The following is a 20,464-nucleotide window of genomic DNA, read 5'->3' on the forward strand; positions in this document are numbered from 1 at the left end:
TGTTTAAATTAAACTTTAAACTTCAAACTAATTAAATTTTAGTAAGGGAAGAAATAGTAGTTAACAAAAAAGCACATAAAATCAAGCTTACATTATTGGTAAGAGCAATAATACTGAAAAAGTGGACAACAGTGCTCAAAGTCCTAAGATCCCAATGCAAAATGAGAAACATCTGAGAAAAATCACAAGGATCTTTCAATCAAGGAAGCTGCAAAAAATGGGGGTTTCTCTAATGAAAATATCCAAGAACCTGACCACCAACATTCCTTTTTATTGCCTCTTCATGATCCAAGATGCCTTCTGGAGTAGTAATCACAACATAACCCCACTGTAGAGCCAAGAGAGAGAGAGTAAAATATTTGGTTAATATAAACGAGAACTATCACCATTTATGGGGAAGATTGAATGGCGAATCGACTCGGATTTGAATGAAATATATATTAGTCAAAACACCTGACGTGTTGGAAGCGTTCGTATTCTGTAAGCTTCAATTTCCTTTGCCTTGATGTCCTGCCTGTGGGTGAGAGCCTTGCAATCCTTGATCCTACCTTGCAGCTCAACTGTTATCCTTCCAACTCGTTGTGGATCATGAACTTGAAAGTCATTGATATATCCTATATATAAAATTTGACGACTCCATAAATGAGATGCTTACAGAGTAGGATCACTAATACAAAATTATTGACAGTGATAATAACATTAAAGAACAAGCTATAGGCTAGGTCAATCCTCCTTTCTTTTCTTAAACAAGAAATGAAACTTTTCTTTGATGAATGAAAAGAGACTAAAGCACAAGCAAAACTGCAGAAGGGAATGAAACAAGAATAAACAAAGAATACAATGGGAAATCAAATACCAAAAAAATTGAAGAGACGACCCAACAAAAGCCTTCGAAAGAGTACATGTCAAAGAAGGATCCAATGAAAACGTGACAACCAAGTATCGGATAAAAAATCAACTCCCAGCAATGAGGGAGCGTCTGCCAAGAACAAAACAAAAGATCACATTCATGGCTGCACAAGAACCAAGACCACTGAGAAAAAAAAAAAAAAAAAAACCANAAAAAAAAAAAAAAAACTCAGCACACCAACCAACCAGAAAGCTCCTCAAGCACCACCACCGAAAATAAAACCTTATGCACACCAACCAAAAGAAAAAAAAAGATCCCTATGCCTAACAACTGAAAGCAATGGTCTCAAGCAAACTTATGAATAGGAATGGAGAGATCGAAAATCACTCCAAAGAAACTTCCTTCCTCTATAATCATGCAGCTCCTCAAGCACCCACCGAACATAAAACCTTGCGCACAATCAGTAGACTTGGTTTTCATTTCAATCGATTGTTCCTCAGTCTTTAACAAAGCATAAAGATGTTTAAAAGTTGAAGGATCTGATCTTGGCTTGAATAGAGGTACAAAAGGCATTGAAATCATTTGGCAAACCATTCATGATGCATATAAGCATTTCTTAATCATCAACAGTCATTCTGATATTAGCAGGACAGTCCTTAAGATCTTAAGCACGTTGGCCATGCAAATCAATCAACTCATTAGACTTCTTGTTTCGGGTTTGTAGAGAAGATCACTATTTAATAATATGGAATTGAGACCAAAAAAAAAAAAAAAAACTTGGTCTCAAGGAAAACCGAAGTGTCACGAGATGTGACAGCCAACAACCAGCGACAATAGAGGGAGACATCATTGAATTGATGAGAGCCCTGATCACAAGATCTTGAGCGATCCAATCGCCATACTGTGGATTGATATTTGTGGCAAGCTTGCCATCATCATCCCAAAGAAACTAAGATGGAATTGGGCAAGATCCGTCAATAAACCCAGATAATTTATGAGCCCGAAAGATAGGTAAGATCTGATGATGCCAAAGAGACAAATTGATGGAGTCGAGTTTGATAGGCACGAGATTACAAACATTTGACAGAAGACGAATGAGGAGAGAATTTCGATTGAGGATAGAATCGGTGGTAGTGGGAATGGTAGCAGTGTGGAAGAAGAAGGTGAAACGATCAATAATACTCTTGCGTATTATTAATGGACACTTCAACATGTTTATAAGAGTAATTAAGCTCGACAATATAGAGGAACATAATGAACATTACTAACAACAATTTGTTTCAAACAGAAACTAATTACTACATGATAAAGCACAATACAAGTACATATAACATCAACCATGAAGAAAAAAAAGATACAAAATGATTACAAAAAAAGCTCAACATGAAGGCAATGGCAATATGAATCTGTCAATTGCAGGCACTGGAGCAGAAATACCATGTAATTAATAAGGCCTAACAATACTGTAAAATCCAAGTTAGTCCCGCACCCAGAAAGCTAAGAGAAACGTAAGTTTTACCATGATCTTTCATGACTTTAAGGAAGGAAGACATAACAGAAGAAATGGGTTTCAGTTCCACCGTAGCTTTTCCCCTCCTCTCAGCATTGACAATCGCTCTTAATGCATCGTTCAATATCCTCCTACCCATATCTTAGAGTACACGAAAAGTCACAAATCCTGAGACCAAATTTCCTCTATCATGGCGTTTTCCTACGTTACCGATAAAATTCTGACACAAGACTCGTGGAGAAGAAATTTCGAAATGGAAATTGATAGTGATGTTACCTGCGACCTATTTGAACCGGTGAGGCAGAATAGAAAACGACGGCGCGTTTGGCTCAGCCCTAACTCGAGATACAACTCCGAACTGCGGTGGAAGAAATGGAGGCGGTGAGGCAGAAGAGGAAACGACGGCGCGGTTGGCTCAGCCCTAACTCGAGATACGACTCCGAACTGCGGTGGAAAGAAATGGAGGCAATTTCCAGATGTGGGGGCAATTTTCAAAACTATAAAATTTGGAAAAATAGTCCTTTTTTATTTATTCCAATTTTACCCTTCATTTTAAATTTTTTTTAATGAGTTTTATTGTAAAATTTCATTTTAAAAAAATTACTATATGCTTTTAACAATTCAAAATTAATAATATTTCATACATTTTGATGTTCATTTTTTTTTTTGGGTTAAAATTTGTGAATTGCCTAAACATTTAAGCCTTTTTTGCCCTAAGAGCGATTGGTCGTGGGGTTATTTAGATTAGGTGATTAAAGAAAGCTTGGGTCCAATGGGCTAGGACTCGATTGCTCATGGATTCGCCAACCTAGGCTCAATCGAACCCAAACTCGCCTCCCAAAGAACATATGGCTTTAGTCATTCCTCTTCTAGTAATTATCTTCGAGATATATTTCATAGAGCTTAATTTTATTCTAACACTTTATATAGTGTTTACATTTTATGGATAAAATATATTTTTTTAAAATTTTAGCTAAATTAAAATTTGAGGACTAAAATTAAAGGTTATATTAAAATTTCTATTGAAAATATACATTTTTTGAAAGCAAAATAATTAGACAATTAAATATGAAATTCTTAAATTTAAAATTTAAAAATTTGAATGTTAAATGTTTGAAATATCTATTTTAGTTCTTAAATTTTAAAACCATATTCAAATTAAAAAATTATTAAAATAATATCAGCTCCAAATTTTTATTTAAAGCACGACAGGTAAAAGCTAAAATAGTGATTTATTATTTTTTATTATTATTATTATTTTAAAATTTGGCGAACTTACTAAATATTTAATAATTATTTATCAGAACTGAAAAGCTAAAGAAATATTAACCTCAACCGGCCGTTGATTGGTCTGTCACCATTGTTGCGTCACCCTCTTGGTGAAGAGAATTTCCGAAGCCGCGTTTGTGTGAATTCAACGATCTTAAAATTTGGTTTAACCAAAAAAAAAAAAAAAAAAAAAAAAAAAAAAAAAAANAGAGAGAGAAAGAGAGCTTTAACAACAAACGTTTCGCGCGATCTCTCTCTCTATATGAGAAATTTGCGTTCTCCTCGCATATGCTAGCATTTCGAATTCCGTAACAGGTAAGATCGGAGAGAGATCGAATTTTCTGGAGGAGAGTTTAGAAGCCTACACGATTCTGAATCCATGTTCGTTTTCAGTGTGTTTGCCTGTTTATTTTGAGTTTTTCTGTTGCAGTTGCCGCGGTGTTGGATCTAGCTAGCCCGTTTTACCGTCGGGGGAATTCTCGTCGAGCTAATTCTTCCTTGAATGCTCGGCTCTGGAGGCGTGTAGATCAGGTGGGTTTTGTGATTTGAGTGGATTCACGCTAATTTCTTTTCATGCTTTAACGACTGCACTCAGTGAAGCTGAATTTGGGTTCTTACTCTCACCTATTGACATCGAGCTACTCGATTTTGTTTTTGGGAATTATGATCTTGTTACATTGCTTTGATGAGGATCTCTGAAATTCTCTTTTTGTTGTCTTTGAAACCGTCGAGTAACGAGGTGTATTGATAAGATCTGACTGAATTTTATTTTGTTTTTTATGGATCTACGGTTTGGGTTATTTTATTTTATTTGATTTATTTTTTTCCTTTTAACTGATTGGGCCGGGTTTTTGGCTTTTAACATCTGTTTTGAAGGTGGGGATGGAGATTAGACTCTATGCTCATTGTGTTTTTTTGAATGTGGGAACGATTGAGAATGTATCGTTATGGATCTACGAATGCCCTGCGTAGTTACTGTAGCAATTGTTTATGATTATCCTCCAAGTTGGTGAGATTGTGTTAATAAGAGAAACATGATCTTTATTCCGATTTGACTTACGGCAATTGCATTGTATAATGTTGTTTATCTGTTCTCAATGTGCACCATCGTAATCTTAAGAAACATAACCTTCATTAGCTGAAGTTTGTATTGTTTATAAATTGTCTGTTGGTTACTAATTTTTAATTCGTTGGGGATATTGATTAGGTCTCTTGGATTTCATTTCATTACGCAGGGTTGGCTGTACTTTTTTGGTTTAGAGTCAGTCTGAGCAAGCAATAGTTTTGCGGTAGGCTGATGAAGAACGGAATGATAGAATGCAGTGTTTGTCACTCCAAGTTGGTTTCACCCACTACAAAGGGTATATCCAGGGCATATGATCGACATAAGAACAGAGTATCATCTAAGCAACGAGCCTTAAACACCCTCTTGGTTGTTGGTGACTGTATCTTGGTTGGTTTGCAGGTGATTGTCATCTCTGACCTATTGCTTAATTTACTTTTCTATGTCGTGAATTCTCAGTAAAATGTAGTGATGCAAAAGATTTATCTGTTTTTTTCCCTTCCTTTATGAAATGGTTTTGTGCAATACACGCTGTTGTTTTGTCCCAATCACCAGCTGCATCCCACACTGCAAAGCCTACTAATTACTATTATTTCTTAAGCTTAATTGGACCAGCAAGACACCTCGACAGCCTTTATTCAGTCTTTTTATTCATGGTTGTCCTTCTGTTGGTCCAAGTTGTTGTCATTGTCCACTATCGTTCTCCTCCATTATTCCTTGCCTCTCTGTTGCTAGTTGCATCCCACACTGCAATGCCTACTTATTACATCCCACACTGCAAAGCCTTCTGATTACTATTATTCCTTATGCTCAATTGGACCAACAAAACACCTCTTCTTCTTCTTCTTCCTTTCTTTTTTTGCTTTCCTCCTCCTCCTCCTTCTTCAAGACCTTTGATCTCTACTTGGACCCGATGAAAAAAATAGCATCACTTTTTATGGATTCGTTGAGAATGATTTTGATCTAGTTCATAGCCTATTAGAAGAAAGCATTTTGTTGGGATCTTCAAAGATAGAAAAAGATTGCAGTCAATTTTTCTATATTTTTGCAATATTTTTGCATTCTTTATTATCAAAATCTAATGCCTTCTTGTCCAATGGAATCATCTAATGAAGTCTCATGAGACTACCCTCACACCGGTTATAAACAAGCTCAAGCAACAATTTTACGAATATATTTTTCTTTAAGACGAAAAATTAGTTCAAGGTTTACCATATTAAATTTATCTTGTATCGTTCAAATTCCCCTTTGTGTATATGCTTCCTGGATATGTATCTCTCAACAATTTCGTGTCCTCCCTTTTAATTTTTATCAGTGTTGCTCTCATCAACTTTCTCGAATGATATGTCTATTTTGCTATTAATGTGTTCAACCTTCAGAAATTTTTGCAAATAGCAATTATGAAATGTAATAATTGCTTTAGCACAACTGCCTCTATACATTGATGGAACTTATCTCACTGAGTAAAATTCAGTAAGTATCAATTTTTATGTAGAAATCAACTCAATCGTTTCTTGTCAAACCATAGAAAGAAAACACTAGATGACAATATTTTGTTTCTGGTATTCAAGATTGAGATATTTTACAGTTTACATGGAAGATTGCCCATAATAACAGATAAGCAGGTGCTCCCACCGACCCCCACCCTCCCCCCCACACGAATCTTCCTTTTCTTGTTTGATGCTACTTGGACTTTTGTTGATAACTGTTTAAAAAGGTCAAGTTTTCAAGTGAACTATCGTTTTTAAATGTCTAACATTGGTTCATTTTCTTTGACAGCCTATATTGGTTTATATGTCCAAGGTGGACGGGAAATTCAAGTTCAGCCCAATTAGTGTTAACTTTTTGACTGAGATTGCAAAGGTTCTCTTTGCTGTTGTTATGCTGATAATCCAGGTACTTATTGTCTTGGAAACTGGAAATATATCTGAACAGTTTTGAGCCTACAGTGCTCAGTTTGAATGGATATCTCAATCGTGCTCACTTCAGTTTATACATTCACTAATTCTGTCTGTTTGCAATACAAAAAATTATTTCTTTTAATGTGGTGGGTGATAAAAAAAACACAAGTGACTTTCATTTCTTTCTCAAATGAAAGTTGTTTTGATAAAAGAATCACACAAGTGACTTTTGAACTTTTCTGCTTGTTTGGGTGCTTTTGTGGGAGAGAAGAGTAGGCAAGGGAGAGACTTTATATTTTATAATCCTTTTGCAATCGTTAATTTTATTGTTATATCAGTGAGTGTCCAGGTTAATTTTATTGTTATATCACTGACATACGATTTTAAATGAGTTGCTTTTGGTATAACTTTGGAATATTTAAATTTTTTCATCTAAATTCTCGTGAAAGCATCCATTGAATTTCTAGATTGAATTGCTTCCAAAAAGACCCTATGGCCTATGCATCTGGCTTAATTTTAACTCTTACTATGAATTCTGCAGTCTAGACATCAGAAAGTTGGGGAAAAGCCTCTTCTCTCATTATCAACATTTATGCAGGTTACTTTTCTCACATGACCATTTTCTAATTAAGTACCAATAGTTGCTATCGAATATAATCTTTATGCCTGACTTTCTGAAGTAAAATATTTTAGATTTACATGAATTGAGATAGATTTTGCCATTATTAATGGGGTAGGGAGGTTGGAGGTATTGATTCTACCCAAAGTGAGATAGCATTCTAGTGCTAACTATTCTTTGCCAGTTAGGTTAACTACTCTGCAACGCAACATACTATGTGATTATTCATTTATTTATTCTCATTTTTAAAGAAAAACCATACTTGCGTTGAGTAAATGAACAGATTTACTACCCAACAAAAAAAGCGGAATTCCTAGCCAAAAGCAATGGGAAAAGCCAAACCAACGAACACTAATTAGCAACACACCAACTGTTGAGATAATAAGAAACAAAGGACAAATACAAAACTCCCTTGCACAGATGTCCGTCCATAAGGGGGTGTTGAACCTAGACGAAGACCAAATCTTCCTTCAAGACAACTCCACACTCCTAAGATCCTTTGATTTGTCTAGAGCCAAATGTTCCAAGAAATAACTAAAAATGTGATACTTGGAAATCTTATCTAATGGCGCTTCTCTAAGCTGAGGGTTTGGAATTTAAATGTTGGTTTGAACTTAGTTTGCTTAGTTTTCTTTTTGAAGCTTATGGATTCTCCAGATCATTTAATTTGTTTACCTGTGCTAAGAGGTTTTACTCTCTTTTACGGACAGACACTTCTACTTGAGGGTAGTAGTTTTTTCTTTTTAACAATACTTCATAATGTTTCTATAGATTATTCTATTGTTTCTTTTTCCTTTTTATTTTTTAGTTTCTGGGCTTTCTTTAGGTATATTCCAATCACGTCTTATTTCCTTTTACAGGCAGCCCGTAACAATGTGCTCCTCGCTGTGCCAGCATTTCTCTATGCAATCAATAATTACCTAAAGTTTACCATGCAGGTATACAGTTCATATTTATGAAAGAGTTGTATTCTTTTTACTGGATACATCTTGGACTTACTTTTCATTGTTGGATTACATTGTTCACATATAACCAAGGTATTAAATTTTTGTTGGCATTTTCAACATTTTCATCCATATTTTCAAATATTTGTAAGGTTTGACATTGACATAAGGGGTGAATCAACATTTCAATTATATTGTAAGAAATTGATGAAATATTTAAACAAAAATAGCAACAAAATGCAACTAATGTGAATACAATATTAATAATTACTATTTTAACTCATTTAAAATTTTTTAAAGGTTTTCATTTATTAATTTAACTATTTTTTGAATTTTTTCGTTTCTAATACTTGTATAGAAATATCCATCAACACTGCCATACTATCGATATTTTCATAAAATTGAGACCTCGAATTTTCGTTGATGTTGACATTTTTAACCTTGCTTACTAACCATGTTACTCTCGATGCAGCTATATTTCAACCCCGCAACTGTGAAGATGCTTAGCAATTTAAAGGTATTTTGTGAATCAGTCAATTATTGTTGTGGTAGAGTAACTGCGATGACATGTCTTAGCTCATCTGTTGGTGACTCTCTTCTGATGCGCTAATTCTCCCATCTTTACCTAAATGTTCTCAGTTTCTAGTACATTAATTTGGTTGTTTCTGATGGAAAATCATACACTCAAATGCTTTTGAAGTCAATAATACAATTTTTGGTGGGTGAATACATGAGTTTCTTGACTTTATATGTTGTGCACATAGGAAATGATCGTGAAATATTAGTTGATGTGTGCTTAAGTTGGTTTGGTATCCACAGTAATTGGTAAATGAGTGCTTGCAGAACCGTTTTTTGTGGAATTCTAGTTGACGAATTCTAGTTGACGTGTGCTTTGACTATAATGTCTGTTGCATCATCATTGGCTTGTTCTTGTGGTGGACTTCTGTAACATTTATTAGATTTTTTTAGATATATACGAGTGTATGTATATATTGTATGCTTGTATAATAATGCAAAAACGATGAATTCTTGTGGAATTGGTGGTTTGGTACAATGTTTTAACATCTGTTTGAAACATTGTTGGTTTGTGTTTGTTGTTAGACTTCTATAACATGTATCAGGGACTTTAAACATGTTCTCACCCTTGCATATCATATTCTACTCTTACTTTTATAATGGTACAACATGATTTATCATGGTAAAAAATATAAACGTATTGGAAGGAAAAAAGTTCTATGATGTGCATCAAAACACTGTAGGAAGGGGAAGTTTTCTCTTATAACTCTTTCATCTTCCTTCTGTTTATACCTATCGTAATTACTTTGCAACGAATGGGCCCAGCAACTAACTATTATTTTCTTTCTGTGCTAACAGTAGGCTAGTACTCTCCAAGGATCATGTTCATGCACTCTTCTAAGTTTGGTCGAGGTTTAGATACTAAAAATCGTTGCTGGATTCTGTAAAACATTGACACAGACTGAGAAGGATAATTGAGTTAGCAGAAGTTAGGATTGTAATGGTCTCTCTTAGCCACATAGGGTGACGAGTCTAATTGAAAATTCTCTAATTGTGCTTCCCTTAACCTTAAAACACAAACATCTCATATAATTTTCCAAGAATAATATTTTGATTGATTGTGTATGTTCAGGTTTTGGTCATTGCTGTCTTGCTAAAGATTATTATGAGACGGCGGTTTTCTGTAATTCAGGTTAGTATATTTCTTCTGCCATTTTTGCCTGCTCAAGGTGTTATGTAACTGTGAACTATTATGATGTAGGGTGGAGAAGAAGTGTCCTAAGTGTAGGAATTTATTAATTATTATTTTTTAAACAAGAAATTAGAATTTTATTGCTATAATGAAAAGAGACTAATGCTCAAAAGATATAGAACAACACAAAGGAATATAAAGAAACACTAAGAAGGATTACAAAGGATATTAATAACAATCTAAATAAAACAAAATCCTCTTAAACTGAACATTGAAATAGAGGCCAAGAACGCCAAGCTCTGAGTAAAAGTGACCAGAAGAGGGAGGAGCCAAGGAAACAGAAGCACATAGTTCTTGGAAGCTGAAAAGAAAGCCCAAAACAACCAAAATAAAATAATCGATAAAAGCACAATCAAATTTTGAAAAGGAGAACCAACCCAAAAATGTCAAACCGCACAAAACTTAAAGCCACCAAATTAAAAGGCCCCAAAATCTTCCATAAAAGATTTCACTAAACCAACTGACAACAGTAGAACTTCAAAATGAAAAAAAAAAGCTTGAAACTGAAAACAATCTTCAAGGCCGTACAAAAAAGAAAAAAAAAAACTTTGAAGCCTGTAGAATACGAAAGAGTGCTTCTCATTGTTGGACCATCAATACGAAATAGTGAAACACAATTGGATCTCAATTTTGGTGATTGAGATGTGATTTCTTTCATCTATAGTCCACAAAAAATAAATTAAGGAAATTGAAGGATACTTTTCCATTGATTGCGGAGCTTCGATTGGATTTCCTCTATCATCAACCAAAAAGAGACTTTCGAATGCTTCTACAGAAGTGCCTTCGTCAGAAAATTCAACAATCACTTTATTAGCTAAATGTGTTTCAAGTTCCTTGCTGCTCATACTAACATTAGATGTTTCATCAGATTCGATATTATGGACAATTGAAGAGGGGATAGGATCCTTAGTGGGAGAGCTAATGATACCTTTGGTTAAAGTGATTTGATTCTGGAGGCTTTAATCTCCATCTAATGTGGTTAAAGATTCTACTCAAAATTCAGCATNAGCAGATCTCCTTGTCTTATTTATGTAAAGGCTTTAATCTCCATCTAGGTTTTCTATTGGGGAGAACATAGAAGGTAATGGAACTTATCGTTTTTTCATTTACTCCAGTGGGAAGCACTTGCTCTGTTGCTTATTGGGATAAGTGTAAATCAGTTGCGGTCTTTACCTGAAGGTACCACCAATTTGGGTCTCACAGTCTCCATGGGCGCATATGTCTACACGCTGATTTTTGTAAGTGGATCTTGTTTTGTGGCTAGAATGCTAGCGTCTTACAACTTTAGTCAAACCTAAACTTGTTCTTCTCCCATTGGTTTCTAAATATTTCGAGTAACTTGTATCTTTTTTGTAGGTTACTGTCCCATCTTTAGCTTCTGTTTATAATGAATATGCTTTGAAGAGCCAGTATGATACGAGCATTTATCTCCAGGTAACGTTACTATTGTTGTGTTAAATTGTATCTAAAGAATAACCTGATGTTTAAATAGATATGTTTTTCTGTTTCATTTGTTTTCTATTTAGAAAAAGTAAGAATAGCTGTCCATCATATCTGTAGTGGGGGACATGTTTTCTCAATAGCCATTCCCGTTTATTTAGAATTTGGGATAATGGATGTGGGATCTTGAGTGGCTTTTCTTCTTTGACGTTCAAGTGATAGCATTCTTAGCATATATACATATATTTTGTATCTCTTAGTGTTCATTATTTCTAATGGTAGATTNGCAGAACTTGTTTTTATACGGATATGGTGCAATGTTCAACTTCCTGGGAATATTAGGAACAGTTATTATAAAAGGTATGATATAACGCTCTAATTTACTACCTCCCCAATTAAATAACAGAAGACTTTGTATGCTTTCTTCCAGAAGATGCATCATCTAAGTCTTGGATTTTTTTTCTTGTTCTTTTTCTTTTGTGAAATTGATCGTGACTTGGTATATGTAGTTTCACATTGAGTCATCTTTTGAACGCAATTTCTTATTATTAGACATCTCAATATCACAAAAGAAAAAGAACCAGAAAAAAAATCGCAAGTATTGATTAGACATCATATATGGCAATTTCTTATTATTAGACACTTTCTGTGATTGTTGGATGATCTCATGTTGATATACCTTTCGTGTATTGTGGTTTGACTTGAGCTCTTTTATGATTTGATGATATCATACCTACTATTTTGGCCCTTCAGTATTTTTTTAAACTCAGTTATTGGTCACGAAATTCTCTTCAGATTAGATTTTTGAATGAATTAATTGTTCTTCCTGGTTTATTATGGCTGCCTGCACTGTGAATGTACTAGCTCAATGGCAGTATAGAGTTCTGATTAGCTGCATTTTGACTTTTTGTATATTTTAGGTCCTAGCAGCTTTGATATCCTGCAAGGTCATTCGAAAGCCACAATGCTGCTGATAGCTAATAATGCAGCCCAAGGAATTCTATCCTCTTTCTTCTTTAAATATGCAGGTAACCTAAGCATAGATAGATTTCTCATTAAATTATTAGATTAAGCATGCCTTTTTTGTCTATTGCTATAATATCATAAGTTTCTGGACACTTTTGGTCCATGGATTAGTATCACACGTCTTATTAGATTTCTGCTTTCTTTCTTGCAGATACAATTCTGAAGAAGTACTCCTCAACAGTTGCTACTATCTTTACAGGCATAGCGTCTGCTGCATTGTTTGGTCATATTTTGACTATGAACTTTGTCTTGGGAATATCCATAGTTTTTATCTCTATGCACCAGGTACTTTGGGGAGGGGACGACCCTGACAAGGCTAAATATGCTACCAAAACATAATTGCCGAGCACTAATTCTTGATATTGTGTTTCAGTTCTTCTCATCCCTCTCAAAAGTCAAAGATGAGCAGAATGGGATCACAGAAATGGTGGATGTGGATAACCAGAGGTAGGAACTTATTTATGTTGTGAGACATTGATTTGATGTGGTTTCTAGTCTCGGGCTTATATTATATTTAAGACTGTTTCAGCTTCAAGGTTGACCCAGTTCCTTTGCTTTGAAAATTGCCAAAATAAATATTTTCTCTGATAAGGATTTGAGACTGTATTTGTTAATGGTGGATCAGCTGCTTGGTAATTTTCCTTTTTGGATATTTAATTTTTTGAGTTTTTTCTTTTCAGGTCAAAGGGTTCCTTCGTAAGTATGACAGCAGGGGCAAACGAAGAGGTGTGCATTTGGCTTCTTTTTAGAGCTTGTTTTCAGGATGTTTTATGAAAAATTCTCAGTACGCACTAAAAAACCATGAATGATTTAGATTTGGTTTATTTGCAGGCTCTTGTTGAATCTGATGAGCGAAAGCCACTTCTTCCAACCTAAAAGTTTTTCACAACCAGGTATTTGATGCTTTATTTTTTTCTTTCTTTTTGTATGAACTCTTAATTATTATTATTAAACACCTATAAAGGTCTCCACATTCACCAGATAGTTATGTTTTCTCATTCCTTAATTCACAATGAAAGCAAACTGAATTTATTTAATTTGGTGTTCATGATCAATCTAATCTGATCATGATGAAGTCACAATTCTTGATATGACCTTTTGGGTGATCAAGTTCGCAATTTGAAAACTTGGCTTCTTTTTTTTTTTTTTTTTTTTTTTTTTTTTTTTTTTTTTTTTTTTTTNTGGCATATTAAGAACCCATTTGGTTATGTCTGCCTAGACCGATCTAAAGCTGGAACAAGCTTTGGTTTCTCAATTCTAGGATACAAATATGATAAGCTATTTTAATTGTAATGTACACGACATAATGACTTGGTTCATAGGAGCTTAAAGAATTTTTCTCATTTTAAATGCTGAGAGCATAAAACGAAATTTGTGTATTTATCGTGATTTGGTATCATAAAGTCTGTTTATTCCTCAACTTTACTTCGACATCAAATCACATAATCCGCGCCTCTTACAGGATCTCTTGGGAAGTTTTGCCTGGATCATTGGACCTTAGGGAGACGGCGGGCGACATGTCTCAACCTTTATCAATAAATTTTTTTGATGATGGTTTCCTCCAAGGTTGCAATAGTCTTCCTCAGGTTGGTTTCGATATGAAATTTTTGTTGCTCAGATTAGATTAGATAATAACAGCATGGGTATTATCATACCTAAATAGCCCTACCTACATTTCAAGTCGTGGTTTTAGTAACATGTATTATTATTCTTTACCCCCAGACTGATTATAACCAATAATTCTTGTCTATTTCCTTCCACAATATCTCAAATTTTTATTTCCTTCTCCCATTGAAAATGTAGTGCTACAATTCAGATCTTATGACAAACATGTACTCAATTTTCTTATACATATAATGGAAATGTTATAAACTGTGTTGAAACATCAAGACTGCTTAATATGGGGATAGATCTCTGTGATTAAGAATGAATCAAAAGTGAACAGTTAGTTTCATTTGATAATCTTAACTGCTTGCAGCATTTTCAATTGTTCTCAGACACTTTTTTGAATTCTATTTGCATATTTTAAAAGAAATGTGAAGGGAGGGAATATGCTTTGAATACTAGAACTAATATCAGTTCATTGAAAGGATGAAAAGTTAGCTAAAATGTTGTGATTGTGTAGTACTTTCTGGATTGATTATTGCTTGGATAGATTAAAATGGAGAGTGGTTAGTGACACTATCCTTCGTATTTGGTTGGAAGCTTATTAGTTTTGATAAGTTTAATGGTTCGCTAATTTTAAATTATTGAGTTGGTATTCATTGTAAAGATAATATTTGCTTCGTTTTTTTAGATTCTTTGGAGGCGATGAAATTATGATAAAATTTCTGGTTAGATTACTTTAGAGTATGCTTTTGAACTCAAAAACTTCCACAAATGGAAGTTGTAAGAAACAATTTAGTTTAATATTAATTTCATTTTGTATCATCTTTTGGTAGGCATTTACACAATTAGGTACAGAAAGCGTTGGACTATAATTATTTGAAAAGGGAAAAAAAAAAGTTCCCAAGGAATTATGAATGCTTGCTATGAAAGACTGATAAAAAAATGTAAAGGCAGACAAAAAATCGACCACACCTCATAAAGTGTCAACCAAATATGGCTCAGCGGGATCCACCCACCTAATTGTCGACGCCAATTTTTGGGTACATTTGTTCTTTTTGCTAAACAATGACCTATAGACATTATAAATCATGTCTATAGATCGAAAGATACGAATAGTTACATCTTATAAAACATTCGAAAATACATAGTTACAGTACATCAATATCTAAAATAATCCATAATCATCATTATGGACTATAGTTTTGGGTGTGTGTATATATTAAATGCAGTCCCGTGGGAGTCCATTCATTTTGATATAAGTGAAAATCTACAAAGCAAGTTTTTGTTTAGATCAGAGTTGAAGAACAAAATATATAAAAAGAAGACCTAATAGCCTCAGGTGAATCTGCACTCTACAGTTTTGAGAAGGCAGAGTGTGTCAATGAGGGGCCTCCATTAATATTCAGAAACAGACAATTCTCCACACATTCAGCTACCATCACTCTTCTTAGAAGTCTCCCAAGACTCTGAAACCGGTCTACCACATCCAAGCTCACCATTTACACAAGCAAATAAAAGGGATATGCGTAAAGTTATCCCGACCAAATATCGTAGGCATATAAGAGAGAAACTATTCAAAGCAGAATTCAAACTCGGGGGGATGAAACCATGTACATTGCCATCAAGACACAGGCGCAGGGGGACCGGTAGGTGCGGGGGGCTTCAAAAGAGGTTGGAGGGCTTTCACAACTATGCTCATATTTGGTCGGAACTCAGATTCGTACTGTACACACAATGCAGCCACCGCTGCTAGCTGCATCACCGAACAAGAAAAGTAGATTCGTTAATCACCTGAACGAACTCCGAGCTTATATACCGTTCATTATATTGAGTACCTTCGCAATTCCTTTAGGAGGGTATTCTCCCTTTAGTCTTGGATCTACACATTGCTTCACTTTGTCCTCGCTTAGCCTTGGGGTAGCCTAAAGGAAATAAACATGTCAAACCATGTTTCAGATATAATAAGAGGGCAGACAATGTCTTTTTAGGCGCAACGCCCACGAAAGCGTATTAGGCTTTTGGAGTTGATTGCAGAGGCACGCCTCCGCAACAGCACCTTACTTGTCTCCTCTTTTTGAAAAGGGTGTCTGGAAACGCTTTTCAAAACACATGGAGAAGAGACAATGAGAACAATTTAACAAGGAATACACGTTACAACTCACCCAGGTAACTAAACTTTGCTGTCCGCGGGGCATCGTGTGATCGACAGGTTTCCTACCAGTCAAAAGCTCAAGTAGAACTACACCAAAGCTGTATACATCACTCTTCTGTGTCAACTGTCCAGACATTGCATACCTGCAGAAAGACATATCCATTGATAACAATGATGGCAAAATTGAAGCCACTTTTCTGAAACAAAAACTGCATTTCTTAAACTGAAAATGTTAATAAATGAGGCTAAGTTTTTGTAAATGTTTTTATAAAATGGTGTACAAAACAAAAGACTGTTACTAATTTTTTATTGAAAGGTTACAAATGAGACAACCAGAAAAGCAGCCTCCTAAAAACTAATGTACAACAAAGACTGGTTTAACACACAGGTAATTGAATATTAGCAATTTAGCAGTGGAAAAAGGTGTAAATATTTGTGCTCCTATTAGCTCGATATTAGCAGAAAGACAAGAATTCCCACTTCTCAGACATGTTTATGGCAACTTAACTAACAGAAGTCCTAAGCCAAAGGACTCTGCTGTCATTCTGTAAATCAACAGTAAAACTTTGAAGACAATTTATCATGGGTTTGAAAAAGACTATTAGAATTTGCAAAGTTCTAGTTTCACAGCATAAATTCACCCAAACTACCCTAATAGAGGTCTTCACACAATCAACCAAGAACAGGAGAAGAGAGTTTTAGAAACATTACTCTGGAGCATGGTAACCAAAAGTTCCCAAAACTCGAGTTGAATGAAGACGGGCTGCCATATCAGGGGCTTGATTGGAGAGGTTAAAATCAGCTATCTTCGCTTTAAAATCCTCAAAGAGAAGCACATTGCTGGACCTGATATCTCGGTGTATAATAGCAGGTTGAACCTTCTCATGCAAGTATTCCAGTCCTTTGGCAGCATCAACTGCAATTCTCACTCGCTGCATCCAGTCGAGCACTGGACCAGGTTGTGCTCCTTGTACTCCCTTCCTTCCTTCAATCATGGAGAGGGTGGGCTTATATCAATTACCCGATCTTAGATCAGTTATTAGTAACATTGTCATAAAGAAAAGTTAAAAGGATGGGATACCATGTAACACATCATGCAAAGATCCCATGGTTGCATATTCATATGCCAATACACGAAGATTTCCTTCAACACAATATCCAAGCAATTCAACAAAATTTTCATGTTTCAATCTTGATACTGTAGAAACCTGAAAGTCAAAAGGATATTAAAAGACCATATATTTGGTCAAGATATCCAAATTAAAAAAATTAAAAATGATATAGGTAAAAAAAAATGATGACATATTATTCCAATATCTAACAAACCTGGGTCAAAAACTCAAAGTTACTGTCAGGCTCAGAGGAAACATCGAGCTTTTTTACAGCTACATTTTTCCCATTATTCAAGCTTGCATAGTAAACTCTACCATAAGATCCTTCTCCAATCAATGCTTTCGACCCAAAATTATCTGTCTTTTCTTTCAGTTCATCCAGGGAGAGTGCAGGCACTTCAATTGTTGGTGCTGCCTTTTGTGCCTCAGGTTTAACAGGCGCTGACACGTTTGGGCCCTTTGAGTGGCCTAAATGTGAAACATAGTGAAGCTTCAGTGGAACAAACTTATTTATACTTCCTTAGTGCATACACTAGTGTACCAAAACGTGCCTCAATTGGGCAATAAAATTTCAAAAGACATGCATAAAAGAGTAAATATGTTGAGCCAATTAGGAACCAAAAAAGACAGACATCTTCATGATCCTGTCTGCTTTCTGGTTCTAATTTCCTTTTCATTATATCAATGATCAATGGTTTCTTGTTCAAAAAAAAAAAAAAAAAACACCTAAGTGATACACAACTTTCCTCCGTTAACATTGATAAAGTAGCTATGGAAACTAACCATCTCCAAAATTAGTGGGGCTTTTCAAGTGCTCATTTTCAGTTGACTCATTTGTCTCTTCAACTTGACAAAAACAACAAAACCACTTGCGCATTCTCACTTTCTTCCTTTGCTGTCGATTATTCGTACTTTTGTTCGCTGGATGAAAAATGTTATCAGGAGGAGGAGCATAAGCCTGCACAATGTTAGCACAGTTTCACTAAGAGTGTAATGGCAGTGGCCTTCAGTAAACTCTCATAGTTAACACAAAAGAAACACTCAAATGGCTGCACAATAACAATAGTATTTTACCCTTATAAAAACAATGAAGAACAGAGTAAAAGATGGAAAATCGGCAACAAAGAAAACAGGTGAACTTCTAGTAATTTAAAACACAACCCGAAAGAAGTAGATAGAACAAGCATTATATTTCATAGTATTAGAGACCTTCACCAAACTACTAGAGACACTTCCATTAAGGGCTTGAAATTGTTGCATTAGACACAATCACACCTCAAAATCCAACCCAATCTTAACTACTTGACAACACCTAAATTTATAAGCAATTTCATGATCTCGTAAGCACGCTGATCTTTTAGAAAGGTTGTTAACTAATACTAATAAACTCGTCAAAAATTCCCCATCTAGATTGCTGCAACAAACCAGCAATGATGATGGGGGGTTTCACAAGTGAAAATCTTCAAAAGAATGTCTTACATCACTCTTTCTTCAAATTGGTGTCCATTATGCAAGAAAGAAAACAAATCACAAAGCCACTTGTTTATGCAATGCACGTACGCTCATAATTTCTAAACAACGATTCTCAATATATTTGGATGGCATCTCACATTTACTAGGGAGGTAAAGAACTTTTTGGATATGGCTTTCAACGTTCTACCCTCTCAAGAATACAAAAGCCCTATTATGGAAAAACCTCATCATGGCTTTTTTCTGGAAAGAAATCAGAGAATATTTGCAGAAAAGACACCGGCCTACACAAAACTTTTCAAGAGTGTTGTTTACCAAGCTATATCTTGGTGTAAACTGCCTAATATTGTTACTTCCTATAGTTATACCTCCCTCATTACAAATAGGGAAGGTCTTTTGTAAACACCATGGATTATACACCCCTTTTGTAAATTTCGATCATCAATGAAATTGTCTCTTATTAAAAAAAAATGATGATGAGGGATTTAAAACTTGATGTCGTTGAAAAAATGCATATCATCTGGCATTCACCCCTATAAGAAAAGTAATAAGCTCATATAGAATTGGGCAAGCATAGCTATTTGGATCAAAATCAATCTATAATTAATATTTTCATGCCCCGAGATACTCCAGACACTGACAATTCAGCGTTCAATAGACTTAATTTAGTGAAAATGACGATTGAAAATTTTCAAAGAAAAGGAATAGAATGATATGAAATTGTGGAAAGATCGTTAAAGCAAAATTTGATAACAATACTATAAACAAAATGGACTTTGGAAGAGAAGGGAACAAAAAAAAAAACCCCATAATCGCCTCATCAAACGGATGATTCTTACCACTAGCAAATGCCTACCAGACTCCGAGTTCTTCATCCAAAAAGCAAGAGAAATTCAAACAAAACCGATTTAGCAGAATGCAGATAATAAACACACAAAAAAGAAGAGTATATAAGAAGAAGAAAAAATTTCCCGATTTAGCGACAACCTAAACAAAAAACTACATCGATATTCATTTCGAAACAACCAGAGAACAAACCAGCGAAAACTCAGCAGAATTTGGCCAAACAAAAAAAAACTAAACAATCAAAGAAACAAATTCTTGAAAACCGAACTGAAAATGGATAAGAAGGAAGAACGAGAAATTAAACCTGAAATTAAGAGATTGGAACGCGAAGAGCCTCGAAATGGAAAGGAAACAGAAATCGTACAGCTGTGGAGAAGAAGAAAAAGAAAGAGAGAATGGAAACAAAAGAACAACAGAAATACAGATGGGAATTGGTGGGTTTTTTGTTGTGTGTTCTTGGGATTTTTAGCGTCCGGATTCGGATTGAAAGCGAAGCAAAAGAAGAAAGCAACAAAGAAAAGCGGGAATGACAGAGAAGCATACACCGACGCCGAGCTGACAACTCTCTCCCTTTACTCTGAATTTCTCACATTAAGCCAAAGAAAATGGGAAGAAAGTGAAAGAAAAAGCTCCCTTCTTTTTCTATTACTATTTTTTTCTCCCCTTCACTCTCAAGTTTATCCACCTTCTATTTAATATTTTCTTTAATTATATCAAATTAATACCAATACATTAATTTCAAAACATTACAATATAACATTAGTGTAACGAGTTCGACATTATTTACAACATCATTCACATAAATTAAATAAATTGTAACAACGATAAACGATTTTTATGTATGATTATTAATTATAATATGATATTTATACAAAACAATATTTAT

The 20,464-nt window shown here is 34.8% G+C and overlaps 3 protein-coding genes across 7 annotated transcripts; 1 reads left to right on the forward strand and 2 right to left on the reverse strand.

The window, feature by feature from the left end:
• Positions 1–13: 13 nt before the first annotated feature.
• LOC111779032 (40S ribosomal protein S15a-2-like) lies at positions 14–2,826 on the reverse strand. Of its 3 annotated transcripts, none has more exons than XM_023659077.1 (4): positions 2,637–2,826; positions 2,370–2,501; positions 454–614; positions 14–328 (listed from the first exon to the last, which is right to left on the reverse strand). In XM_023659077.1, exons 2-4 carry the CDS (start codon positions 2,497–2,499, stop codon positions 230–232), a joined length of 390 nt encoding a protein of 129 aa, XP_023514845.1. In that variant the 5' UTR covers positions 2,500–2,501; positions 2,637–2,826; the 3' UTR covers positions 14–229. The 3 variants fall into 3 exon arrangements, with proteins under 3 accessions (XP_023514845.1, XP_023514844.1, XP_023514843.1); XM_023659076.1 differs by having other exon boundaries at positions 2,370–2,561; XM_023659075.1 differs by having other exon boundaries at positions 2,370–2,528; positions 2,637–2,825.
• A 1,011-nt stretch (positions 2,827–3,837) lies between these two features.
• On the forward strand, positions 3,838–14,279 carry LOC111779028 (CMP-sialic acid transporter 2-like). 2 transcript variants are annotated; one of them, XM_023659060.1, is made up of 17 exons: positions 3,838–3,944; positions 4,060–4,160; positions 4,837–5,094; positions 6,472–6,588; positions 7,135–7,191; positions 8,073–8,150; positions 8,629–8,673; positions 9,805–9,864; positions 11,040–11,162; positions 11,281–11,358; positions 11,655–11,724; positions 12,285–12,392; positions 12,542–12,675; positions 12,764–12,837; positions 13,071–13,116; positions 13,222–13,283; positions 13,853–14,279. In XM_023659060.1, the coding sequence occupies exons 3-16, from the start codon at positions 4,927–4,929 to the stop codon at positions 13,264–13,266; spliced, it is 1,203 nt and encodes a 400-aa protein (XP_023514828.1). In that variant the 5' UTR covers positions 3,838–3,944; positions 4,060–4,160; positions 4,837–4,926; the 3' UTR covers positions 13,267–13,283; positions 13,853–14,279. The 2 variants fall into 2 exon arrangements, with proteins under 2 accessions (XP_023514828.1, XP_023514827.1); XM_023659059.1 differs by having other exon boundaries at positions 4,865–5,094.
• A 934-nt stretch (positions 14,280–15,213) lies between these two features.
• LOC111778895 (PTI1-like tyrosine-protein kinase 3) lies at positions 15,214–20,215 on the reverse strand. Of its 2 annotated transcripts, none has more exons than XM_023658897.1 (8): positions 19,883–20,215; positions 18,046–18,220; positions 17,477–17,730; positions 17,232–17,358; positions 16,862–17,135; positions 16,161–16,293; positions 15,834–15,920; positions 15,214–15,751 (listed from the first exon to the last, which is right to left on the reverse strand). In XM_023658897.1, the coding sequence occupies exons 2-8, from the start codon at positions 18,137–18,139 to the stop codon at positions 15,620–15,622; spliced, it is 1,101 nt and encodes a 366-aa protein (XP_023514665.1). In that variant the 5' UTR covers positions 18,140–18,220; positions 19,883–20,215; the 3' UTR covers positions 15,214–15,619. The 2 variants fall into 2 exon arrangements, with proteins under 2 accessions (XP_023514665.1, XP_023514663.1); XM_023658895.1 differs by lacking the exon at positions 19,883–20,215 and adding an exon at positions 19,572–19,812.
• Positions 20,216–20,464: the final 249 nt, after the last annotated feature.

The sequence above is a fragment of the Cucurbita pepo genome, chromosome LG17 (assembly GCF_002806865.2).
Source record: "Cucurbita pepo subsp. pepo cultivar mu-cu-16 chromosome LG17, ASM280686v2, whole genome shotgun sequence".
Classification (NCBI taxonomy): domain Eukaryota; kingdom Viridiplantae; phylum Streptophyta; class Magnoliopsida; order Cucurbitales; family Cucurbitaceae; genus Cucurbita; species Cucurbita pepo.